The sequence below is a fragment of the Delphinus delphis genome, chromosome 7, assembly GCF_949987515.2.
Source record: "Delphinus delphis chromosome 7, mDelDel1.2, whole genome shotgun sequence".
NCBI classification, from domain to species: Eukaryota; Metazoa; Chordata; class Mammalia; order Artiodactyla; family Delphinidae; genus Delphinus; species Delphinus delphis.
In genome coordinates this window covers 55,261,182-55,286,658 of record NC_082689.1, presented here as the reverse complement: position 1 = coordinate 55,286,658, position 25,477 = coordinate 55,261,182, and the positions used below count along the sequence as shown (strand labels likewise).

Here is a 25,477-nt window from a genome sequence, read left to right as displayed (position 1 = left end):
TAAAGCTTTTAGAGGAAAACAAGGAAAACATCAAAGAATATATTCTTGATTTGAGGGCAGGCAAAGATTCTCAGATCACAGAAAGTAATAACCTTAAAAGAAATTTTTAAATGATATATCAGACTTCATCAAAACTAAAGATATGTGCTCATCAAAAGACACCTTTCAGAAAATGAATAGGCAAGGTGCAGATTTGGAGAAAATATTCACAATACATATATCTGACCAAACACTGGTATCCAGAATATATAAAGAATTCCTACTACCTAAAAATAAAAAGACAAGCAGTCCAATTAAAAGTGGCAAAAAATTTGGACAGTTCACAAGAGAAGATATACAAATGGTAAATAAGTACATGAAAAAGTATATAACTTTATTAGTCATCAGTGAAATGAAAATTAAAACCACAATAAAATGCCATTATAGACTTACCAGAAAGGCTAAAATTAAAAACAATTATGGCACCAAACATTTGTGACATTGTGAAGCAACTAAAACTGTAATAGTTACTTCGTAGGAAACTAAAATGGTACAATCACACAAGAAAAGAAAATCTTATAATTTCTTGTAAAGCTAAATATACACTGACCTTTTGACCAGTAATTCTAATACTATGTATTAGCTCAAGAGAAGTAAAAGTATATGTTCACAAAAATACTTAAACAAAAATGTTCATAGCATTAATTCATAAAGCCCCAAACTGGAAACACAAGCATGTTGATCAATAGGAGAACGGATAATCCTGTGGTATAATCCCACAATGGAATACTACTCATCAATTGAAAGGAAAAACTTATATACCCAACATGAATGAATCTCAAATGCATTATGCTGGTTGAAAGAAGCCTTACACAGAAGAGTATATATTGTATAATTTAATTTATATGAAATTCTAAACAGGTAAAACTAATTCCTGGTGGAAAAATTAGAACAGTAGTTGTCTCTAGGGTTGGTGGTAGGTGTCTCTGGGAAGAGGCATGGGGGAACTTTTTGGGGTGATGATATATTAAGATATACTTCCAATTGAGAAATAACCAAATTGTCATTTTAAGCTAGTAAGTTTTGGGGTGATTTGATAGGCAAGATTAGATTACCAAACAGAATCTATGTCCAAATAAGTATTAGAAATACAGTTATAGTAATATGGAAAAATATAAGTAGTGCTGCTTGGAAAAGTAGCTGCATTTTGTAAATGTAATAATTTATTACTTATAATGTAATTAAAACCCTTTAATACATGAACAAAAACAAGCAAACTGAGGTAAGCACATACTCAATTCATTTTCTTACATAGTGGAGAGTTAAAAGATACAGTTTCAATTTTGTCTTTATTAATTAGAGATATACTGATTAAAGAATGCTTTTGTAAAAGGAGCATGATAAATAACTTTCACTTCACTGAAGTAAAACAAATCAAGCAAAATATAATACATATAGTAGAATTCAGAAAAAGCAAAACATAATAAAGTAAAAATTCAGAAAGAATAAGATAATAGACTTAAAACCAAACACCTTATTTAAAAAAAAAAAGATTCTCAGACTGGATTAAAAAATTAAATTCAGATGTATGGATTTATAGGAAATATGCCTAAAACAAAATTAACCAGAAATAATAAAAATAAAAGAATGAGTAAGGAATTATCAGTTTAAACGTATATCCTTTAGAAAAGACTTACCTAAACCCCAGTTTACATCCCCTGCTAGATGCTTTTATGACATCCTGTATTTTTTCTGCACAGAATTTATCACAACTGATTAGATTCTGATTTGCGAGACTTTTTTGTTTGTTTGTTTACTTCACATTCTAAGCTCTGTAAGGAAAGGCACCAGCTCTGTTTGGCTCACTGCTTTATCTCCAGTGCCCAGCACAGTGCTTAGAACATAAGAAATACTCATTGAATAGATGTATTCTTAAAATACAATAAATAAAAAAAATAGAAGCACAGATGACAACATTAAGTTCAAACTAAGTAGATTTCAAAGTAAAAAGCAATCAAGTAAAACAAAAGAGTAATTTTGAATCTGTCAAAGAAACAATTCTCAGTTGTGAATCTGTTTTTGCAAAAAATATGGAATCAAAAATATATAAAGCAAGAAATATTAGCAATTCAAAGAGAAGATTGATGATGACAGACTATAAAAATATTCAACTCCCTTCCTGACAAAATATGACATTACAAAGAAAAGTTAATATCTAATAGATCCATATCAGCAGTGGAAAGTAAAAGGAATTGGCCAGAGGTTTCCACTTCCTGATAGGATAAAGAAGATCTTAGAAGATTGCTACCCCCTTCATAACAATAAGAAAAAAGACAAAATAAAGCTGTCATTTTAAAGCTGTCAAAGAGTGAGTGGTGGACAGAGAGAAACCCAAATGAACTACATTCCAGTCAAGAGACAGCCTTTATAGATGAATGGAAAGCAGGGGTTACTTTCATACCTGGGACCAGCTGCTTACAGTAGGACGATGAGCGTATCATCAGTAGAGTGACTGCTGAAAGGGGGAAAACGAGCCAAATTTTTAATAACAGGGTGGGCTGGCACAGCATATAGGTATCTGCAGCCACAGATGCAAAAGTAAATTTCTCAGCTTGAAATTACTCCTCCATGGGAAGTTTCCCATGAAAGTGGTGGTGCGTGCAGAGCTGGAAAATCGAAATCTTATATTCGTGTACATTAGTTAGGTTTTAGGCCCTGATGGAGTTGAATCTAGAAGTCAACTGAAATGACCTTTAAGCTACAACTCAAATGCCTTCAACTCAAATCCTGAACAGAGCCTGAGTATTTGGGGTTGGGTTGAAGGGCAAAAGGAGATCTCCATAATCTCTTCTGAGACCAGAAATAAAGGGAAACTAACAAAAGCTCTGCCTGTTTTCAGCTAAGCACCACAGATGGTTGAATTTGAATGATCAACCCTTCATGTTAGCAGCCTGACATAAAAAAAATCACATATCCTATCTGGAAAAACAGAACACAACAAAAAATATTATTTAGCTCAAACGGTACCCACTAAAACCTTTATCTACTCTTGTTTTTCTATACAAGATGTTTTACATGCAATAAATATTTATGAAGACAGGCAAAGAAACAGAAAAATGTGATCCCTCACCAAGAAAAGAAATACTCAATAGAGGCAGAGTCATCAATGCCCCTGATGTTAGAAATAAAGATGAGTGATATAAAATAACTTGTGAAGAATTGTACGTTAAAAATTTAGAGGAAAAGTTAGACATAATAACAGTTGGGACATTTCAGCAGAGAAACCAAAGCTTATAAAAGAACTAAGTCAAAATGTCTAGAACTGAAACATATAATATTAATACAACAGAGTACAATAAAATATCAGAAATGGATGGACTTTATAGAAGACTAGAAAAAAGAAAGAATCAGCAAACTCTAAGAAAGTTCAGTAGAAACCCCCCCCCAAACTGAAGCATAAAGGAAAAAAGAATGAAAACATTACAAGTGTCAGAGATCTGGGGGCCAATATCACACGATTCAACATACATGTAACTGGGCCCAGAAAGACAGAAATAAAGAAAGATAAATATTTGAAGAGATATTAGCCAACTATTTTCCAAAATTAATGAAAGCTATCAACCCTTGGATCCAAGAAAATCAGTGAAACCCAAGAAAAAGAAATACAAAGAAAAACACACCTAGACACATCATAGTCAAATGATTGTAAAACCAAGATTAAAAAGAAAATGTTAAAAGCAGTGAGAAATAAAGACACATTACATTTACAAGAATAATGGCAGATTTTTCATTAGTAACAGTGGAATCCAGAAGACAGCATTTAAAAAGGCTGAAAGAAAAAAAGAAAGAAAAAATTGTCAACCCAAATGATAAGGTGGTAAGCTCTAAGCAGTAGGTTACCACCGATTTTGATTTCTGATTTTACATCTTCTATAACCATAATACATTGTTTAAACTTAAAAACACTTAAAAATATAAGAAAAAAATTATATCATATAGGGGTCATATTTAGTATAAAAGAATCATAAGAAAACAATCTGATTAATCTTTATCCTTATTACCAAAGACTTAAATGGTAAGCACTATGTTTTTACTAGTGTAAAATATTTGTAAAATATTTCTATCTGAAGATCAACCAACACAACAGAGATTTTATATGACAATAGCCCTTTTGTAAAGAGATTAAAGGAAAGGAACAATCACATCTCTTGGGATCACATCAGGAAACATTAAAGGAAGAGGTGAAATCTGAGGTTTGTTAAAAGGTTTTACAAGCAAATGGAGAAAAGACCCAGAGTGGGAATCTCTGGATATTTCTGAGAAACACATAATAATAGAGATTTTTTTCCTAGATGGAGGCAGTGAAAACTAAGGTAAAAAGAACACTGATGTCAATAGTGGAGGATCTTGAAAGGTCTAATTTGTAGGCAATGGGAAGGCACTGATTTTTTTTAGAGCACATTAGAGATACGGCCAATATTATACTTTAGGAAAACAAATCCGTACATTGTGAGTACCATGGGTGGGGAAAGAAGAAACTAGAGCCAGGATTATCAGCTTGAATAAGCAGCATTAATACAGGAAAGAGAAAATAAAGACCTGAACTACAGAGATGGCAGTGAAAAAGGAGATACTGCAGGAACCAGATTGACTGAACCTGGCAAATGGCTGGATGTGGAAAGCCAAGGAGAAGAGAAGTTAATGATAAACCACTGTGAATGAAAACATCATACCAATATTCTATTAATAACATATATACATATTTTTTAATGGGGATTGTAACTGTTACATATGTTAAGTCTGAACTTTTGGACGTACATAAAAGAACTAAGAGTTAGTTGGAAATGAAAGTCTGAAGCTTCAAAGAGAGAGAAAGAGTGAACTAGGAATACATATTGGAGGTCATCTCAGTTAAAGCCAAATGAGTAGCTGCAGTTGCTCAGGGAAAGTGTGTATAGAGAGAAAATAGGAGCAAATGGGTCAGATGATTCAACCTTGAAGAATATTCAGAAGAGGGCTGGAGAGAGGAGATTTAAGAATGAAAGACCAGAGAAGAACAACCTAGGTATAGGGTCATAGAAGCCAAGGGAGGATGTAGCAGAAAACATGGAAAACAGGAAAATCTCTAGAGTTATGACTGATCTGCCTCCAAACAAAAAGATTTTTAAAAATACTTTGTGACCCTAATTATCTACAGCAGATATTATTGAGACAAAAGAAACAAAAACATATCTACTGGGACTTCCCTGGCAGTCCAGTGATTAAGATTCTGCGCTCCCAATGCAAGGGGTGCATGTTCGATCCCTGGTAGGGAAACTAAGATCCCGCATGGCCAAAATAAAAAAAAAAAACCATATATACTTCCTCATTGCTACCTCAAGGAATGCCCCACAGAGCCAGTTTTGTAGAATTTGTGGAATTCATTTACAAAATTATAAACTGGAAATCACAGTTTTCATAGATATTTCAAGACTATGTCCTAAATTTGCAAAAACAGATGCTTACAGAAGCTGTTAGCAAGTCACAAAATGCTTCAGATACCATTAGGTATCAAGTTAGGTATGAAATTAGGTTCATTTATTCATAAATAAACTAATAAATTAAAAAATAATATAACTAAGCAAATATTTATTGAGTACCTACTATGTGTTGAGAACTATTCTAGGCACTGGAATAGAAACTGTTTCTCCTTTTACTAAAGAAAATGGAATATATTATAGATAGCTATAAAATTCTAGTAAATTACATGATGAGTCTTGTAATACTAAAATTGCTGCCCTGTTCCTTGTTTTTAAGGTTCATCTATCTTTGCTCTGGATCCTGGTCTCTCTTATGGCCATGAAATAAACCAGTCATTTACAGGTTAATTACTACGGTGGACTGGTTATTTTCTTTTCTGTGATCGGAGAAAATAGTCAACAGCATGAACAGATAAGAGAAGTTAAGAACTGAGAATGGGGACTGGGCATAGGTGTTCACTGATAACATTCCAGATGACTCCTCAAAGGAGAGGTGACAATGGAAGCCATCAGAAGGAGTCAAAGAGTAAACGGGTATTTAAAGCAAGGAGGAGATAGCACCCTTTAGCCTCACCTCATTTCATCTACTGTCTTCAACCTAATTCAACAAATATTTATAAAGAAAGTACTGATATCCAATACTGTGGTTGCTTTTTGTGAAAGAAAGACTTGGAGAAATTAACCCACAAATAGATCACTCTGTGCCAATGGTTCTCACCTTGCACTGTGCATCAGAATCACATGGACAACTTTTTGTAAATACATATGCTCAGTCTCTATTTCCAGAGATTTTGATTCAATCAGTTTAGAAAAGGGTGCAGGCATCAATATTTTTTAAAAGCACCCTGTTGATTCTAATGTGTGGGCTATGCTAGAATACCCCAAAAGCCCAATCAGCATGTCAACTGTGAGACTTTTCTTTGGGCAACAGAAAGCAGCAAGTGAAAAGTTGAAGCTCACACTATCGTTTAGTTGCTCTTTACTGGCTATTCAAAGAAGTTCAAGAAATTTGGCATGATTATTTTCTTAGTGCCTTTTTAAAAGCCATAATTTGATCATAAATTTATAAACCAGCTCAATTAAGAGCCTGGAATTTTCACAGAGAACAGCTTCCAGAGTTTTTTTTTCTTTCTTTCTTTCTTTCTTTTTTTAAGTAACTTACGATGTAGTAGTGGCTACAATGGGGAACTAATTACTACATAATCATTTCAAGACAGCAATTAATTTGTGTTTCCTTTTTTTCTTTTCTCCAAAAGAAGTGTTTACATAATCCAACATATTGTCAGTAAAGAAGAATTTACAAGTGGGAACAATTCCATTTCTGCTGATGTGTTACATTTGGCTTTGTAATTGAGAACCTGGATCCATTGTACCTGCAAATAAACATGGGTCTTCCCAGGCCTGACACTTATCATTCAGACAATCATTGGATCATGGTCTGACAGTAACTTGGTCTGAAAAAAATCATTTTGATAGACAAAATAGGATGTTTAAATGAGACTCTGTCTGAGTTTATAGTTGAGACCAACAGGTATCACATTCTAAAGGGAGTGCTAAGGCCATCTAGGCCTTCTATGTAGGACTTGGAAAGAAGATGCCCCTGCCTCCAAGTTAAGGTGCTGGTTTCCCAACTCTGCACTGTGTAAAAAGGGTAACAGTTCATGAGAGCCCCATATTGAGGATTTCTTAGGGTTTCTTGAGAGTTCCTTCCAGAGAACCACTTGTAGGACCTACAGTGTATTTCCCCAGAGTATAGTGTGGGAACAGAGACTGGTACCTGATTCATGCCTAAAAATTCCAAAAGTTAGTGGGCAGGAGAAGAGAGCTGCTTTGCAGAAGACTTGCATTTCAATCGAATGGTTGAAGACATGTGAGTTTTCCCATGGACCAAATGGACCTATGAAAGATACCCAGGCTTAAAAGGACTTTGGCATGGAAGCAACCCAAGTGTCTATCAGTAGATGAATGAATGAACACAAGGTGGTATATACTTACGATAGAATATTAACCAGCCTTAAAAAGAAAATTCTGACACGTGCTACAACATGGATGAGTCTTAAAGACACTATGCTAAGTGAAATAAGCCAGTCACAAAAGGACAAGTACTGTTTTATTCTGCTCATATGAAGTATCTTGAGTAGTGAAATTCATAGACATAAAGTAGAATGGTGGTTGCCATGGGCTGCATGGAAGGAAGAATGAGGAGTTGGGGGTCAATGGGCACAGAGTTTCAGTTTGGGAAGATGAAAAAGTTCCGGCGATGTATGGTGGTGATGGTTGCACAACAATGTGAATGAACTGTATGCTTAAAAATAGTAAATTTTATGTTGTGTCTGTTTTACCACAATTAAAAAAAGAAACAAAAACAGACCCTGACCAAGAGAATTTCCTGGAAGAGTGAGATGATCCCCACAGAGGAAGGGTCTGGATGGGCCCCTGGAAGCCAGGGGCTGAGAGGAGATTATAACCCGTCAGTCAGGAGAGGCAAACCCACATCAGGGATGGCTATCAGGAGATTGCTAGCCCCGAGAGTCCTCTAAGAATTTATAAAAGCAACTCATGATAAAAAGAGAATGTTGATGTCTGATATAGAGGGCCCTGAAACCAACTTAGGACAGCATCAGTCTTGTAAGGCTTTGCCCTCTCATCCAACCTCCTTGTACCTGTCTTAGGGGAGGAAGTGAAGTGAGGAAGAGTCACAAAGCCCACTATGACCCTCTCCTGACCATAGGCTTCTAATCCTGGGCAAGGGGAAAAGCTCAGAGACTATTTAACACCTGAGTATGTCAGAAGAGCTGTGGAATCTACCAGACTTCACTCGAGTAGAGAAGATTGATTCAACAGAGTAGGTTTAAAGGAAGAGGGGTGACAAAGAATCAAATGGCATTCTGCTGGCATCCTAGAAGTCTAACTTCTTTAATCACCCAGTTAGAGAGAAATCTCTCCTTGGAGCTTAGAGGATTGCTCACGGAGAATCATCCGTTTCACTTCTCTCCTTCTTCCCCACCTTCAGGAAGCCAGACTGGTCTCTTAATCATCATCTAAGAAATACCCCAGGGAACACAATATCTGGGAAGAGGTCCCACACCCAAATAAATAAATAACAATTTTCTACTCATGGCTTATAAAGGGGGAAGGGAATACAGAGGTGCTGCTATGTGGCCAGCAAGACTGTCACTAAAATGACTGCCAGTTCCTCCATCACAGCCCTAGCTTTCCCCTTCTGCAATGTTGATGTGGCAGACCAAAATAATTATTTGTGGCTGCATGCATTCATTTATTCAATACACTTTTATTGAGTACCATTATATATAAAACACCAAAAGGAATAAAAGATAGCTAAGACATGAACATATGCTTTGATGGACATATGTTCTAGTGGAGGAAAACATACAGACTCACCATTAACTGTAATATAGGTCAAAGAGAGGAACAAATAACTATGAGATTAGAAGGTTTATAGAGAGAAGGTTACATTTAAATTAAGCTTTGAATGATGGGACAATTTTGAGGGAAGATGGCATAATTGGAACAGAATAACTAAAGTGGAGAGGATGTTAGAGCGAAGATCAGAGGGCAGAGAAGCAGGTGGCTGATTTGTAGACTATGAAGTAGTTGAGTTTGTAATTTGCATAGAATACTCTGAAAAGAGAAATGAGGGCCGGGGGCAGGAAGATAGTTTGGTATGAGATTTCCAAGGGCCTCAAAGGCCAGAAGTTTGTACTTTAATAGGTAATGGGGGAGTAATTTAAGGTCTATGAGTGGGTGAATGATGCAATCTAAAATGTGTTTAGAAAGAACAAATAGAAGGCTATTACAATTGCTCAGTCAAGAGGTAATGAAGCCCTTGAGTAGGATGGTTGCCGTGGCAACTGGAAAGGAGGAAAGGGATGGGAGAGGTTTTGGGGAGGTAGAATAAATGGGGCTTGGCTCCTGATTGCATATGCCCTTTCCACACCCTCTGTTTGACCTTCATTCCTTCCCTCTTTTGATCATAAAGGTGTATAATGTGTCCCTTAATACCCTGACTTATATTTCCTGGAAAATTTCTCATCAGTGTTAGGTAAGGCTTCATTTGCAGTATCTATGAAAGACTCCCCAAAGGACAATTCTTGATGTTCAAAATGAAGAAGTAATATTCTACATCTACATTCCTGCTTTAATTTCTCTGTATTCTAGACTTACAGGTAAAGTTTTACCCCTTTTATCCTAGGATCCTTACTGTCAGGAAATGTAAGCACACATTAGTACATTTCTCATGAAGCTCCTGCTGCTCATGCAAAATGGAAATCAGGATCATAAAAGTAAAGTTATTAAAAATGATAGTAAATTCCTTTCTTTGTTCCGTTAGTCAGCTTTAGGAGCATCTCTGTTCTCTAAGAGCCTCAGAGTATTAATTTTATATATTTAGGAACAAAAGAACTTAACGATATTCGTATTCACGTACAATATTTATAAATACATAATTCTAACGTACAGATCTATTCAGAAGTTAATGTATACTATAGTATAGGTAGATCTCATTCCAGAGTTTGAATTCAGTAGCTCTCAACATATCGTTTTTTGTCTTCATAAAATTCTGAGATAAGAAATCCTTCCAGAGGAAATTCCCTGGTGGTCCAGTGTTTAGGACTCTGCGATTTCACTGCCGAGGGCCTGGGTTTGATCCTTGGCTGATCCCTGGTTGGGGAACTAGAATCCTACAAGCCGCGTGGTGTGGCCAAAAAAAGAAATCCTTCCAGATATTCTTGCATATGGATTCCTGGGCTAGGGACTGAGGTGATACCACCTGATTATTAGAGTCGAGAGTTTGGTATCTGGTGGGGCAGGGGTTGAGTGGAGGTGGGAGGGACAAAACCAAGATGGCAACACTTGAATTCTGACTGGGAACGCTACTTTTGACACTGGCACAAATAAAGCACACAGAACATACAAGGCCACACAAATAAGTCAGCTTCTGAAAAGTGAGATTGTCACAAGGCTCACAATTGGGCTGGAAATTTGGGAGTGTCAGTAATAATTTTTGTGTCTAAGGACAGAAGGTATCTGAGTTATACAAACAAGGGGGTGTACACTATGAACCCAAATGAACAATTCATGGCTGAGGAGACTGTGACTACATTAGCACAGGGAGGGGTGCATAATGACAGAATCAGTTTCCCCCATCTGAGTCACAGATCTTCATAGAGAGGTTTTTTTCTTATGGTAATAAAAGTTGTGAATTTCCAGAATATCTATACATATTCAAAATACATTCATAATACATTTTACATCCTGACAAATTCATTTTGGATCATCTCTTTTAATAATCCTAATATTTAAAATTTAACTGTACACCATACATGGCTGGGCTTCAAGGAATCTGTGAACTCCCTGAAATTATATGTAAAACTATGTGTGTATGTATATTTTTCTAGAGAGGGTCTCTAGCTTTCATCAAACTCAAACCTATAACTCTAAAATGATTAAGACCCAATGAATAGATAATTAAAAATTGAGGACCTTTTTCCCCTCATAAAATCAGGGCTTTTTAGCATAAATTCTGACATAAATATTGTACTTACATCAAGAGCCACAGATTGCTTGGCCCACGACTTCTTCACTTGATCATACATAATTGTATTGTTGATGCCAAGGCCACAAAAGATGACAAAAGCCTAGGAAAGAGAAAGCTCACTAACTGAAAATTGCAATAACTCATTGGCATAATCTAATATAAAAGCAGGCAGTCATCAGGAATGGGCCTTAAATATAATTTTATTGTATACAGAGGTAGGCCTTAGGGAAATATGTACATTAAAATTCTTAATTACTATTGTCATGTAACAACTTTATCGCTCACATTGCACATGAGAAAAATTATTAATTTAATGTCATTGTGAAGAAATTGACTTTAAATGCATTTAAAAACGTACAGTCCATTTAAATGCATTCTTTATTTAGGTTGTGAGCTGATTTTAGTAATTTCATCCCATTTAACCAATAGCCACCTCTTTCAGCAGCTAGGCTATAAAATATTTTGGTAAGGAAACCAAGTGAGTGTAAATGAGGTAAATGTTAAGGGGACAGAGGATTCAGATTTAGAACCAATTAGTAAAGAAGCCCTGATGTAGCCTCAACTGGAGAAAAAAAATCATGGGGTTTTCATGTTGGCTGCTGGTACGAAGTCTACTAGGAAGCCTGTTCAAGGCTAACCTCTCTAGCTAGAGGGCAGACTGGAGTAAACGGAAGCTTGTAAACATAAGAAAGGTGATGGCAGTATGCCTGGCAGAGCTGGCTAGAAGTCTCATGACTGAACACACACAAACAAGACAAAGGTAAGACAACACTTTGGAGAGAAGAGCAAGGCAATTCAACTCTGTAAAAACAATCAATTAGGGTAAAAACATCTAATTCATGAAAAAAGAGAATCAAATCTTACCTAAACATTGATATATTCTTTAAATCTTCCTTTAAATTTCATCACACTGTCAAAGTATAATGATTAATAAATGTCAAATAATAATTATTTATCCTTCCTAATGGGGGCAAGCTGTAACCAGGAGACTACTGATGACTCAGCTGTAACCCCTGGTTCACAAATTTATTTTCTTACCTCAAAAAGTCGTTGATCTGCGTCATCAAAAGGTTTCCCATCAAGTCTATTTAACACTTGAGCCACTCCTGTGAGAAGAGGTTGGGATATGTGGTCATTTTCGGTGCTGGACACCGTGTTCCTACAATACAGTAAGATGACTCTATCCTCCTTTAAGTGCACACACTCAGCTTAATCCCTGGTTACTCTCACACCTGCTGCCTCCGTGAGAGCAGATCTGAGGTGTACAGGGATGCAGTCTATTTTCCAGCTGTGATATCCAGACCAGGTCTCAGGGAAGCCTGGAGTTCTACCAGGCATCAATCAGATTCCCTAAAAATGGTTTTCAAGATGACTGTGCACAATAATTGATGTATCTGGCATACACATATATACACAATTACATACTTATACACATATACATACTTGAATATCTATAACTGTATGTATATATAAACACATATATACATGCAATATATTAAAAAATTAATTATAAATTAAAAATATATAAAAATATAATGTACATAATTATATAAATATAAAAATTTTTAAATATACATAACTAAATTTTTTTTTCAATTCTCTGAAGCACAGCGCTTGAGTTCAGGCAGCACGGCATAGTGATTAAGAACATAGGCTCTGGAGTTAGACAGTCTTGGTTTGAATTTTCAACTCCACCATTAGTGGTGTTACCATGAGCATGTTACCTAACATTTTTAACACTGAATTTCCTCATCAGTAAAATGAGGATTAAAATGTTAACTGTCTCAGTGGGTTATGAAGATTAAATGAGATAACATTTGATTAATGTTTGGAAAGCATATTGTTCCACATGGAGAGAACATTCAAGAAATGTTAGGAATTATGATACAGTTAACTTTCAAAACAAGGTTAGTTTTGTTGCCTGCTCGCAATGGGGTTAAACTAGTTTTAACAAATTTAACTTGTGTGTGTCTTCTTTCCAAAGTTCATTTCCAGCATTATACCAGATGTTTGGGGCACGACTATCAAAGCACACAAGTCTAACTGGAAAAATTCAACAATCTTGAAAACCATTCCCTTGTATCCCTATTTAGTATAAACAAAAATGACTGTAATTCTAAAGCATGCTTGTTTTAAAACACCTAACTTCGCATCAGGGAGGTAAGTCGTCATATGCTAGAAGACATGTATAATAAAATACAAAGCTTTTAGTGTGTAACAGGCAAACTACAGTCTTAGTTTTGAAAGAATAACAGATGTTTACTGTTAGAAATGAAATGTAGGACTGCATGTGAGATTGCCATTGGACATCTACAGATAACGTATGGTGTTTCTTATGAAATTTCTCTTCTCTTTAAACTTAAATATTATATATTTTGGGAATTCCCTGGCGGTCCAGTAGTTAGGACTCCACGCTTCCAGTGCAGGGGGCAGGGGTTCTCTGGTCGGGGAACTAAGATCCCGCATGCTGCACAGCGTGGCCAAAAAAAAAAAAACCACCTTAAATATATTTAAAATTCTACCCATGATGTAATTCAATGCTTTGTACTAGGGGCTCAAATTCTCAAATCTTAGAATATACTTTATGTTCAATAATGTACTAGTATTTTCTGCAAATTAAGCAAACTGATGAAAAAGTTCTCTTAGAATTCAAGTCTTAACAATATTTACAGAATACTGAATCCTTTGGTAAGTCCAATATCTTAGAGTTTAAGAGGCAACCTTAGGGTGAAGCAAAGAGAGGCAAATAGTTACATTAGTTACCAAATGTATTAGTTACCTTATGTCTCTTAGAAAAATAACACATTTTCATTGTGTTTAAATAACTAATGTCTCCATCCTTCTTGACTTTAACAACTGGCCCCTTCTCGCCTAGACTTCTTTCTTAGGTTTGAGATTTTCTAACTGAATTTTCAAGGAAAGGAAAGGAGCAGGGAGGGAGAGAAAAATTGGAAACTGCTTTGGTCCACAATTCCCTTATTCAGGAATTGGACCTATTTTGGAATCATCCAGGCAGAAAGACACATGTACAGTATATGCCTAACAATGCACGTCCTTTCTTCCTTTGCATTTACTCCACGTGTAAAAGCATAGATGTACTAGGAGTTAAGAAGCCCGAGTTTTACTTGGGACTCTGCTACTAACTCACTTTGTGACCTTATGCAAGTCTTTTCTCTCTCTTTGGGCCTCAGTTTCCACAGAGTAAGATAAAAGAGTTCAGTTAGCTGCTTTCTGAAATCCCCTCCAACTTCAAAACGATTGGTTCTTATTTAAAGGAATAAATATTTGTTCATTGTCCTGATTAACACTGATTCATCAGGAGTCTTCACTTACGAGATTACACAGGAGTATGAGACATAAGTTGATGAGTCCTGGACATAAAAAGGGGAACATTTAAAAAAGAGATGGATGTATTTTAAAGTAAATTGTACTTCTTTATAAAAGAAGTTTGAACTATTTAGGTAATGTCTTACCAATTATTTGGTGGTTGCTATTCCAAATAGGTACACAGAGAACCGATCTTATGTGAAAACCAGATATCTGTTCAGCCTAGGATAAAAGAAATTAACTAAAATTAAATATTATCCACCCATTTCTGACATATAGCTTACCACTCTTCATAACAGATATTTAAAAATAACTTTTAAAAAGACATATTATAATCTAATTGTAATGCATATACTCACCTGTCTCTTTTCATTTAAAACATCACAATGCACATCCCAAGGAAATCATGCCCTAACCAAATATGAATCAACCAATGAACCCTACACCCACACTACCTCTCCCAATCCCTGCACCCACATAAAGCTGAATGTAAAACTATCTTGATCACGATCACACCACCAGACAAGAATTCTGGCAACTGTTTCTGCTCTGAGTATTTAAAGCATTTTAATTAAACCAGTGGTCAATATTTCTCTTTGAGCACATCTTTTAGTAAAAAAATTGAGTCTATAATGCTGTTATATGTGTATTTACTTTTTAAAAATTTATTGAAGTATAGTTGATTTACAATGTTGTGTTAATTTCTGCTGTACAGCAAAGTGATTCAGTTATACATATGTATACCTTCTTTTTTTTAAGATTCTTTTCCATTCTGGTTTATCACAGGATACTGAATATAGTTCCCTGTGCTATACAGTAGGACCTTGTTGTTTATCCATGTATTTACTTTTAATATTCTATATTTCTAACATTACTGATTTATTACATATGTTGCAAAATCATATAAAAATAAAAGTCACGAAAGATAAGATAAGATAAGGGTTCAGCAATCTTTCTGTACCCTAACAGATTGTCAGGAGATGATATATATGAAATACAAAAGTATAATTATCAGCATCAGACAAATGTCATTCAGTAACAAGCTCCACTTAATATTAAAACCAATGATCCATATTTGAATTGCTAGATAAGAGCTACTAAAGACTGAAAGGGTGTTAGTGAATTGATATGACCTTGGTTTCTAGTGAGAAAGGTCAACCTGTCATCCCAATCCAATCAGAGAAAAAATAAAACATTGAGGTTCTAGATTATGGTTATTGGGATAAAAGATTTTTTTATTATTTTAAAACATTTACTGTAGGAGTTAAGAGCTACATATTTGTTGAAGTTGGAAGTTAATTTATACACCTAAATTTTATATTTGGATTTTTATATTTGGATTTTTTTTTTGGTTTTCCTCTGAGGAATTAATTTTTCAGATATCTCCTACTCTTGATACCAGTATATTAGTTTGTTTTTTAAAATAATTTTTTGATCTTTTCCTTGAAATCTTTCCCTGTTCCTAGCTCATGAAGATATTCTCCTATTATTTCCCTAGAATCTTTATTGTTTTAACTGTTACTTTTAGATTTACAATCCAACTGAAAATAATTTTTGAGTATAGTGTGAGCTGAAAGTCAAGATTCTTTTTTTTTTTTTTTTCTTGGTGGATATCCAACTGGACCAGAACTAATTCTGTGGGGCAGGGGAAATGCCTCTCCCCACCACTATCTGGTACCACTTTTTTCATTAATCATGTGTCCTCTCCCCACCACTATCTGGTACCACTTTTTTCATTAATCATGTGTCCATATATGTAAGGATCTGTTTCTGGACTCTGTTCTACTTCATTGATTTATGTGTCTACCCTTATACCAATACCATACTGCCATGAATAATAAAGTCTTATAATACATCTTGGTATCTGGTGGTGTAATTTCTCCAACTTCTTCCTTCTTTAAGATTGTCTTGACCATTGTTGGCCCTTAGCATTTCCATATTAATTTTAGAATCAACTTGAAGTACACACACACACACACACACACACACACACACACACACACACACACACTTACACTGCTGAGATTTTTATTAGGATTCTATTGAATTTATCAGTCAATTTGGGAGAAATTTGGCATATTTACATCATTGAGTCTCTCAATCTATAATATCCCTCTATTTAGAGTTCTTAAAAATTTCTCTAAGCCAACTTTTATAGTTTTCTATGCAGAAGTCTTACATATAATTTGTTATATTTGTACCTGGTGTTTTAAAAGTTCGTGTTATTATAAATGGTATTATTATTTTCTAATGCTTTTAATTGACATATAGAGACATAATTGATTTTTGTATATTGAACTTGGATCCATCAATCTTGCTAAATTCAATTATTAACTTTAATATCTGTAGTGCTTTAGATTTTCTAGGCATATTATCATGTCATCTTACTCTTCAATTCTATGCCTCTTAATATGTGATTTTAGATCATGTGATTTTTTTCTTTTTCCATTTGCTAAGAGCATAAATTACATCAATTGATTTTTGAGAATTCCAGAAAAAAACAAAAAAAGCCAAAAGCCTGGGCATAAATCATTCATCAATGCACTCTTTCATTATATATTTATTTACCACCTCCTATGCACCAGACACATTGCTGGGTATTAAGGATATAAAAATGAATTCAAACAGTTATTACCCTTGAGGAGCTCACAGTCTAGTCAAGACAGAAGTAGTTAAGATAAAATAAGTGTCCAAGTAAAGAACGTTCAGAATACCACAGAAAAGCCAGCAACTGACTGTGTTTAGAGAAATCTGTAGCAGTTTTAGCTCCTTAAAAAGTGGGTCTTCAAAGATGAGGGTGACAATGATGATGACAAGATAACATTTACTAGACGCTCACTTGATATCAGGCACCCTGTTCTGCACTTTCACATGCATTATTGCATATACTTACTCAAACAACCCTATGAAGTAGGTACTGTTAACATCTTCCCTTATCAGATAAGACCTAGAGAGACTGACTGCTTTGAAAGTGGAAAGACTGGTTCAAAGGAAGCCAATCACAAACACATCCATCAAAGTTATCTTCCAAAAGAACAAAGTGGTTTTCTTCCTCTCCCTAAGGAGAGAGTCTGAATAACAGCAATATCAGTGAGCACAAAGAGAAGGAAGTCAATATTAGAGAGGCCTGGGAGGTGTAATCTATAGACTTGGGCTGGCCTGAGTAGCACTAGGATGCTTGGGTGTGTTTTGTTTTGCTGAGGGTCATACACAATTGTCGGGCGGTCCCGCCCCAGCACTGAGCAGTAGGCACAATTGGCTCTGCCAGCTCTTGGGACAACTGTAGCCCCTGTCTAACCTCTCCTGGGAAATCTGAAGCAGCTGAGGGTAGAGGTCACAGTGCAAGAAGAAAGGGAACATGCACTGAGTGACAGAAACAAGGAGAGAGACAGCCTGAGAGGCTTAGTGGTGACAAAAATAAACCTCAGGCTCTTTGTCAGTGAAGTAAAAGATAATTTTGCTTACCAAAAAATTAGTGTAGTTTCCCAAAAGAATTTTTGTTGTAGGGAGGTAGGAGTATGTGTTCTCCCATCCCTACAAAAGATAATATTGAGGTTCCTGGTTTGAGGAAGGGCGGTGGAGCTCCTTGAGGTGGGAAACACAGGAAGTTTGAGGGAAATGATTCCAAATTCAAGCTGACACACATTACAATTGAGAGGGCAAGGGGAAGGGAGAGTGACGAAGGAGCCCCTCGTATTAACTGCGTGGGTAAAATCACCAAGAAAGAGCTCGTCCAATAAAAAGACAAAAAGGATGAAAAAATTGAATCTGAGGGGACACAATATTTAGGACTGGAAAAAGAAGGCAGGATGGAAAAGAACTCCAAAGCTCATATTCTTCAGCTCAGGCTTTATAGCATTCCTAATGTGTGAACACATTGCTAACAGCCTTTCTGGAAATAGATTTATTGACGTGCATCCAGAGTCTAAGAAGTACAAACACCCTTTGCCTTATCAATTTTATGTCTAGGAATTTATCCTATGGTAATTATCATAGCTATGCACAAAAGTTTACGTATAAAGGTATGAATCATAGCATTATTTATGATAATGATATATCAGAAATAACCTGAACATTCCACTGGAGGGAGTTGGTTAAGTAAATCATAGCACAGTAGAATATTATCCATCTAATTAAAATCATGCTATAGAAGAATATTTGTAAACAGGGAAAATTGTAATACATTAAGTGATAGTAGTGTGGGCATCTGTGGGTGTACAAACATATATTACATACATTGGAAAATCCTGGAAAAATTATAACCATAATAGTTGCCTTTGAATTGTTTGTCCATGGGGGTTTTTGTTTGTTTCTTTGCTTTTAAAATAAACTTTATTTTTTAAAAACAGTTTTAGGTTCATAACAAATGAGGCAAGTACAGAGAGTTCCCATATACCCTCTGCCCCAACACATGCACATCAACACCCCTCACTATCAACATCCCCCACTAGAGTGGTACATTTGTTGCAACTGATGAACCCACACTGATTCATCATTATCATTCAAAGTCCATGGTTTATATTAGGGTTCACTCTTGATGCTGTATGTTCTATGGTTTTAACAACTTTATAATGACATGTATCCACCATTACAGCATCACACAGAGTAGTTTCACTGCCCTCAAAATCTTCTGTACACCACCTATTCATCCATCCATCCCTCTGGCAACCACTGATCCTTTTTTCATCCAGCTCTATTGAGGTATAATTGACAAAACTGTAACATATTTAAAGTGTACAACATTATGATTTGATACATGTATACACTGTGAAAGAACTCTGCCTATGGGAGTTTTTTAAACTACTATTTCTATTTTCTAAATTTTAGATAATGAATTACTTGTACACAAGAGAAAAAGTTATTTTCTAAATAGAATTAGAGGGGAACAACAGTGTCAAATGTTGCACAATAGTCAAACAGGATAAGCGCTGAAAATGGGCTATTGCATTTAGTAACACAGAAGGATAACTGAAGGCAAAGATAGTCAAGGGAAGAAGGAATGGGATCAGGAACAGAAGTAAAGTGGTTAGTTCTGGAGAAGAGGAAGGCCACACTGAGAGAGCAGAGCTAGAGTCTCGCACGGGCTGAGCCCAGGAGGAGGGGAGCGGCGACTGAGGATGTTGAGGGTATTTCTAAGCCATTCCCACTGTGGCTGAGGAAGGGAAGTGGGGCCAGCACTAACTGGCTATGAGCACAGGGAAGAGGGGGTGGTGACGATTAGCAAGCTTGATGAGCCCAACAAGGTGGGAGAGGGGAAGAAGGAAGGATGGCAGAGTATGATGAGAGTGAATTTTCCAATTTTAAGATAATTGAGGCAATCCTCTAGTTGTCTATTTGTGGCAATGGCTGTTGTTTCTGGAAAGATAAAGATTAAAATTCACATTATTAGAGTCCCAAATATTAGACCATATGAGACTAAGCAGCCTTTCCAGGAGGCTACCATTAAAATAAATACATTATCTAGGGGTGCCTAGTTCTTTCCAATTAAAGATGTATATACTAAAAATTTTCCAAGTCTCTGTCCTCACTGGGTCTTTCCAGTTAATGGATATAATTTAAGATGGTTTACCTCATGGAGCCATCAAAACATACTTGTCATATTTTCCAGACTCTCTAAGGCAGTCAAAGGGAATGTTAAAAGAATTGGTGATAACGTAATACTACTCATTAATGTGCAATGTGTTTTCTTCCCCTAGAACAATATGTGCAACTTTAATAGTAATCTAAAGTAGTACTTTATCCCCCAAACACCAATCTACCAGTGAGAAATTCTGGTACTAGGACAAGTGAGGGAGGAGATGTTCTGAGTCAGTCCCCTGATTTCCCTGAAACAACAAAGAGGCATTTCTTTATGCCAACCTCATCTGCACATAGGTTTCTAGAACATTGCCTACAAATGATTCCTTAAATTCCTGACGAAAGCACTCCTAAATAATAACTGACCTTTGGACTTAGAGCCGATGCGTTGTCTTCCACTATCAATGCAGCAAAGTCTGTTTGACTCTTAGAACCATGGCCCCCTATTTGTCTTCACTACCCACAGCTTCCCCATTGTACAACTTATTCAAGTCTTAGTAATCCTCCTAACCTTCCTCACCCTCCTGGTCATCTGGAAATTTTATATCCATTGTCCAATCTTCCCTACCAAATCCCATTCTCGGGAAAGGCTCTCAGCCTGGTTTACACTAAGTATCAGCAACTGAGAGATTACCGGGAGCGAGTGCATTTCAGCCCTACCTCTTAATGGTTCCATTTTCCCACATTTCCCTTTGTAACAGAAGCATAACTGATAGACCAGAAGGCGTTACAAAGAATGGAAAAGGAGCTGTCCTGTCAGGCTAGCACTCAGCATCCCAGATTGCAGAAGTGCTTTGCTGTGAAGATCTGACAGGCGAAAGGGGCTTTAATGCTCTAGGTCAAAGGATCTCAGAGCCTGAAGTCCCATTATCCTTAAGTGCTACAGGACAAGGGTAAGAATTTTTGAGTTGTCTGTAACAGGCTTTAATAAAAAAAATTTTTTTTTTTAAATCAGAGAAAGAACGTCACAGGGAAGAATTGCATGGGATTGAAGAGTGACAGAATTAATATCATGATATCTTAGATTTAACTGTGTAACTCTGGGCATCAGCCCCCCATGGCAGAGGAGACCTGGGTGCTGATGGGTTTTCCGCCACTCCTGAATCTGTAACACATAGACCACCAAACCATCCATGAATAAGGCCTGCCCTACTTTTTAGTTATTTTCTTCCATTCCCCTTGCTGAACCTTTCCTATTTAAATGTTGGGTCCAATTGTTCATTTCTGTTGCAGGCAGAAAAGAAACCCTGCATGTAATGGCTCTGAAAATTCTTTCCATAACTATATAAAGGGAAGGAAATACTAAATTAAGCAACAGAATAGTATACCTTATATTGAGTAAATAATAGCTTGTTGTGCATTCGTATACTTGTTTTAAGGTGTTCTTTGATCTAGTATGAAAAAAAAGGGCAGAAAGCTTCACAGATGATGTGCTAGAGTGTAACTAATTATTGGGAGTTGAGTTCATAAGCACAATGCTGACTAAAAGCAAGGCCAGAATAATTGTTTCATGGTGAAGGTATTTGTAAATAGAGTATGCACTCCAAGAAGCCACCTGACCCAATGTCAGGTCATTTGCAAATGCAGTTTATGTACATGCTGTTGGGACAGTCTCAGACAAGGATATTAGTTAGAATAAAATCCAACAAACACTCCTTGCTGACGAGGGCAATAGAAAGTAATCCATCTGAATTCCCCAAAGATACAGCAAGACAAGTTAGTTTACTTAGATCTTGCATTATTTCAATTCTGGTTTTGAGTAACAGTTTATAGTTTTTAGAGGGCTCATAATAGCCTGGTAAAATATAATTTCACATAAGATATAAAAGGTCTAACATTTTAAAACTTCTTTATAATTTTGCCTAATTACAAAAACAATATATGCACTCGTGAAATTTTCAAGTTAAACCAAAATCAAAAGCTGTAATCTTGCCATCTCTAGAGATAGCAACTATTAACAGTTTGGGATAAGTTCTTCCTGATCTTTTCCTACAAATATGTAATATGTTCATACATCAATTTATAATATTCAACAATATATAATTATTCATAAATAACACAGATAATATATTCAATAATATTGAACAATATTCAATAATAATGCTTATTAGATATTGGGGATACATCAGTGAGCAAAACCAATAAAATTCTCACCTTCTTTGAGCTTACATTCCAGTGAGAAAAGGCAGATGGTAAACAATACAAAAAAATACATAAATAAACTATATGTTAGAAGGTATTAAAAATTATGGGGAAAAAATAGAGCAGGATAAAAGGGATTAGAAATACCACCTTACTAACAGGTAACATTCGAACGATGACTATAAAGAGATGAGGATATGACCCATGCAGACACTGGAGAAAGAGTATTTCAGCAGAGGAGTAGCCAGTGCAAAGGCCCTGAGGTAGGGGTATGAGTGGCATGTTCTAGGAGTAACAAGGAGACTGGTGTGGCTGGAGAAGTATGAATGAGGGCTGAGGATAGAAAATGAGGTGACATCATGTAGGGCACTGTAAACCTCTGAAAGAATGGTGAGTTTGGATTTTACTCTAGTGAAGTAAGGAGACTATGAGAACTTTGTGAGCTGACTTGTGATACAATATAACTTAAAAATTTAAAACCCCTGGTATTGTATTGAGAAAAGAGTGTGGAGGGGAAGAGTGGAAGCAGAGAAGTAGATTAAGAAGCTACGGCCATGAAATGGTCCAGAGATGATGGTGGCTTGGACCTGGGTGGTAGCAGTTGAGTGGTGAGAAATGGTCAGATTTTGGATAAATTTTGCAGGTAGAGCCAATTATACTTCCTGATGAGTTAGATGTGCAACACGAGAGAATCATGCCTATAACATTTTTGGCACAAGCATTAGGAAGAACTGAGTTGCCTTAACAGAGATAGGGAAACAGAGGAGCAAGCTTGGCAGAAAAGAGATTGTAAGTTCTGTTTTGGACATGTTAAGTTTGTTGTCTATTAGAAAAATATGTGCATATATATGTATATATACCCACATATATTATTCTATACATACTTTTAAACATTATTCTAAACATACTTCTCTATGACTTGCTTTTGTTCTTGTGGACATTTTTTCCATATCAGGACATACAGATCATCTCATGGGATATTTTGTATGGACTCAATTTTGGTCTTTATTATAGTGTTATAGGCAGAATTCTAAAGATATGGCCTCTAAGACTCACACCTGCCCACCCTTTACTTTGTACAAATCTGGTATAATCCCCTCCCCTCGGGTGTGGGCAGGACTTGTGAATGTGATAGGACTGTCACTTCTTTGATTAGGTTATGTTATAAGGCTGTGATGGGACAGCCTCTCGTGTGTCACTCCTGACATTATGTAAGCCTCTGTGAGAGCCAACTGGAGTTTCTCCCTTTGGCTTTGAAGAAGTAAGCTGCCAAGTTGTGAGAGGGTCATATGGCTAGTAGTACCTGAGGGCAGTCTCTAGGAGCTAAGAGAGACTTTTGGCCAGCAGTCAGTAAGAAAATGGGAAGCTCAGTCTGTAACTGCAAGGAACTCAGTTCTGCCGACAACCTGAATGGGTTTTGAAAAGAATGCCAGGACCAAATGAGAACGCCACGGGGCCACCTCCTTGGTTTAGGCCTTGTGAGACCCTAGGCATCATGCCAGACTTCTGACCTACAGAAGATAATAAACAGGTGTTTGCCTTAAGCTGCTGAATTTGTAGTGATTTGTTACACAGCAACAGAAAATTAATATACATGATATTCCTGTCCGTGTCTTTAGGAGCCAAGCATGAATACCCCTACCACGGAGCAAATGACTGATTAGACTACAAAACTCACTAGCATGATAACCCATGAATGTGAGTGTTTCTTGAGCCACTATGAATAAATATAATGAGTTACATTTAGTCAGTCTTTTCTGTCTTGGCTCCTTTTTGAGGACTGCAGAATCTTGTAAGAGAATTAGCATACAGTGATCTTCATAAGGCTGCAGAATGTAAGCCTCAGAAATTTGGTTCTGGCTTTGTGACTATCTTATATAACCACTCCGTCATAATTTTCCACCCATAAACCAAGGAGTTTGGCCTTAAAACTATGCATGCTATCAAGCCCAGCAGGTACCTCTCTAGGAGTCAAACAGGCAGACAGAAGGCAAGTAATCACTGTGCCTCACTGCTAAGTCGTTCTGTTCACCACAAGGAGGGGACACCATTAAATATTTAAAACAATCACAAAGAGAACACACAGCAGGTAAACAACTATGATTACTTGCCCCGTAGCCCTCACAGCAAGTGCCTGGGATGAGGTTTACATCACATTAAAGACACCCCTTTGTAGCTTCTATCAAAAGGAAGACCAAGGGTTTCACAACTGAGATTTCAAAATAAGGATCGTTCTCTTGCTGCATATCTTTGGGCAGAGTTTCTGAGGACTTACCAGAAGTTACCACAATGTAGGAAAGACACAGAAATGAGAAATGCAGTTTCCACTTTGTATAGCCAAAGCAAATGTTGATGGAATAAATTCTCTCTTATTAGGCACTGGCTTTTAGCCTTATGATTTAAGGACTGGTGGGCTGCTTGGGCCTGGGCAGTATAGCCAGCCCCTAAAATCCGATCATACCTAAATGTGCTTGGGTAACCTGGCCCCTGGATGACTGGCCAGCCACTCTCGTGAAGAGCCAGGGCAGCATATTGCTGGTCTCCGCAGGGGAGGATACGGTGAACATCTCCCCAGAGCCGCCCAAGGCCATAGGACATGCATCCAGCCTTATTCACCTTTGTAGGTAACACCTGCTATTGTTTCTCCTCTGACCAGACAGGAAAAGACCTGGCTTTCTTGAAGACCTACAAGTTATCAGATTATTGCCACCATCCCTTTTTTGCTGTCAACAGTCACCCTTTATTCCTCTCTTTGGCTAGAGACTTTCCTCTTCTTTCCTCATGTGTCTCTGGAGAAAAAGAACATTGACATTGGCTTGTCCATGATCAAGGTCTGCTGGTCTGCAGTTCTGTGTAAAGACCTCCTCATTTAGAGAAAAGGACCTGCTTCTAGCAATCCTTCAAGAACCGAAAAACTAGTCCTCAACCAGACTAAAATCTTCACCTGACATTTATATATTTATAGGACTGCACGATTTACAAAATAGTTATATAGAATTTTACTCGTTACATTATGTATGCAAGTAGTATGCCCAAGACTACCCAGCTGGTGAGTAGGGCAGCTGGGACAAAAAGATAGGTCTGCCGTACATAAATTCCTACACCAGTGTAGACAGAGGAATGACAGAGTGGTGACTGTTTTCCAGGCAGCCCCTGAGCAGCTGGTCCCCGTGAGAGGCCACTCAGGGAGAGAGAACTGAATCAGGAATCAGAAAGCCCATAGTCTGTTCTGTGCCCTGTCTTGAGGAAGCTGTGTGGCCTTAGGCAAGTCACTTCAGCTCTCTGAGCCTCTGTTTCCTCACCTGTAAATGAAAGAAATCTCTAATATTTCTATTAACTGAAAGTGATATATCTACAGTATGAAACCCCAGAATAA

General features: G+C 36.7%; 1 protein-coding gene across 1 annotated transcript in view; it reads right to left on the bottom strand.

Moving 5' to 3' along the window:
- Positions 1-25,477, bottom strand: part of PDE11A (phosphodiesterase 11A) — a 414,214-nt gene that overhangs the window by 165,852 nt on the left and 222,885 nt on the right. The window contains exons 7-9 of the mRNA XM_060016528.1: positions 14,529-14,604; positions 12,094-12,161; positions 11,063-11,155 (exon numbers count right to left, since the gene is read on the bottom strand). Of these exons, the coding sequence (XP_059872511.1) occupies positions 11,063-11,155; positions 12,094-12,161; positions 14,529-14,604 (237 nt within the window). The remainder of the gene's footprint in view (positions 1-11,062; positions 11,156-12,093; positions 12,162-14,528; positions 14,605-25,477) is intronic.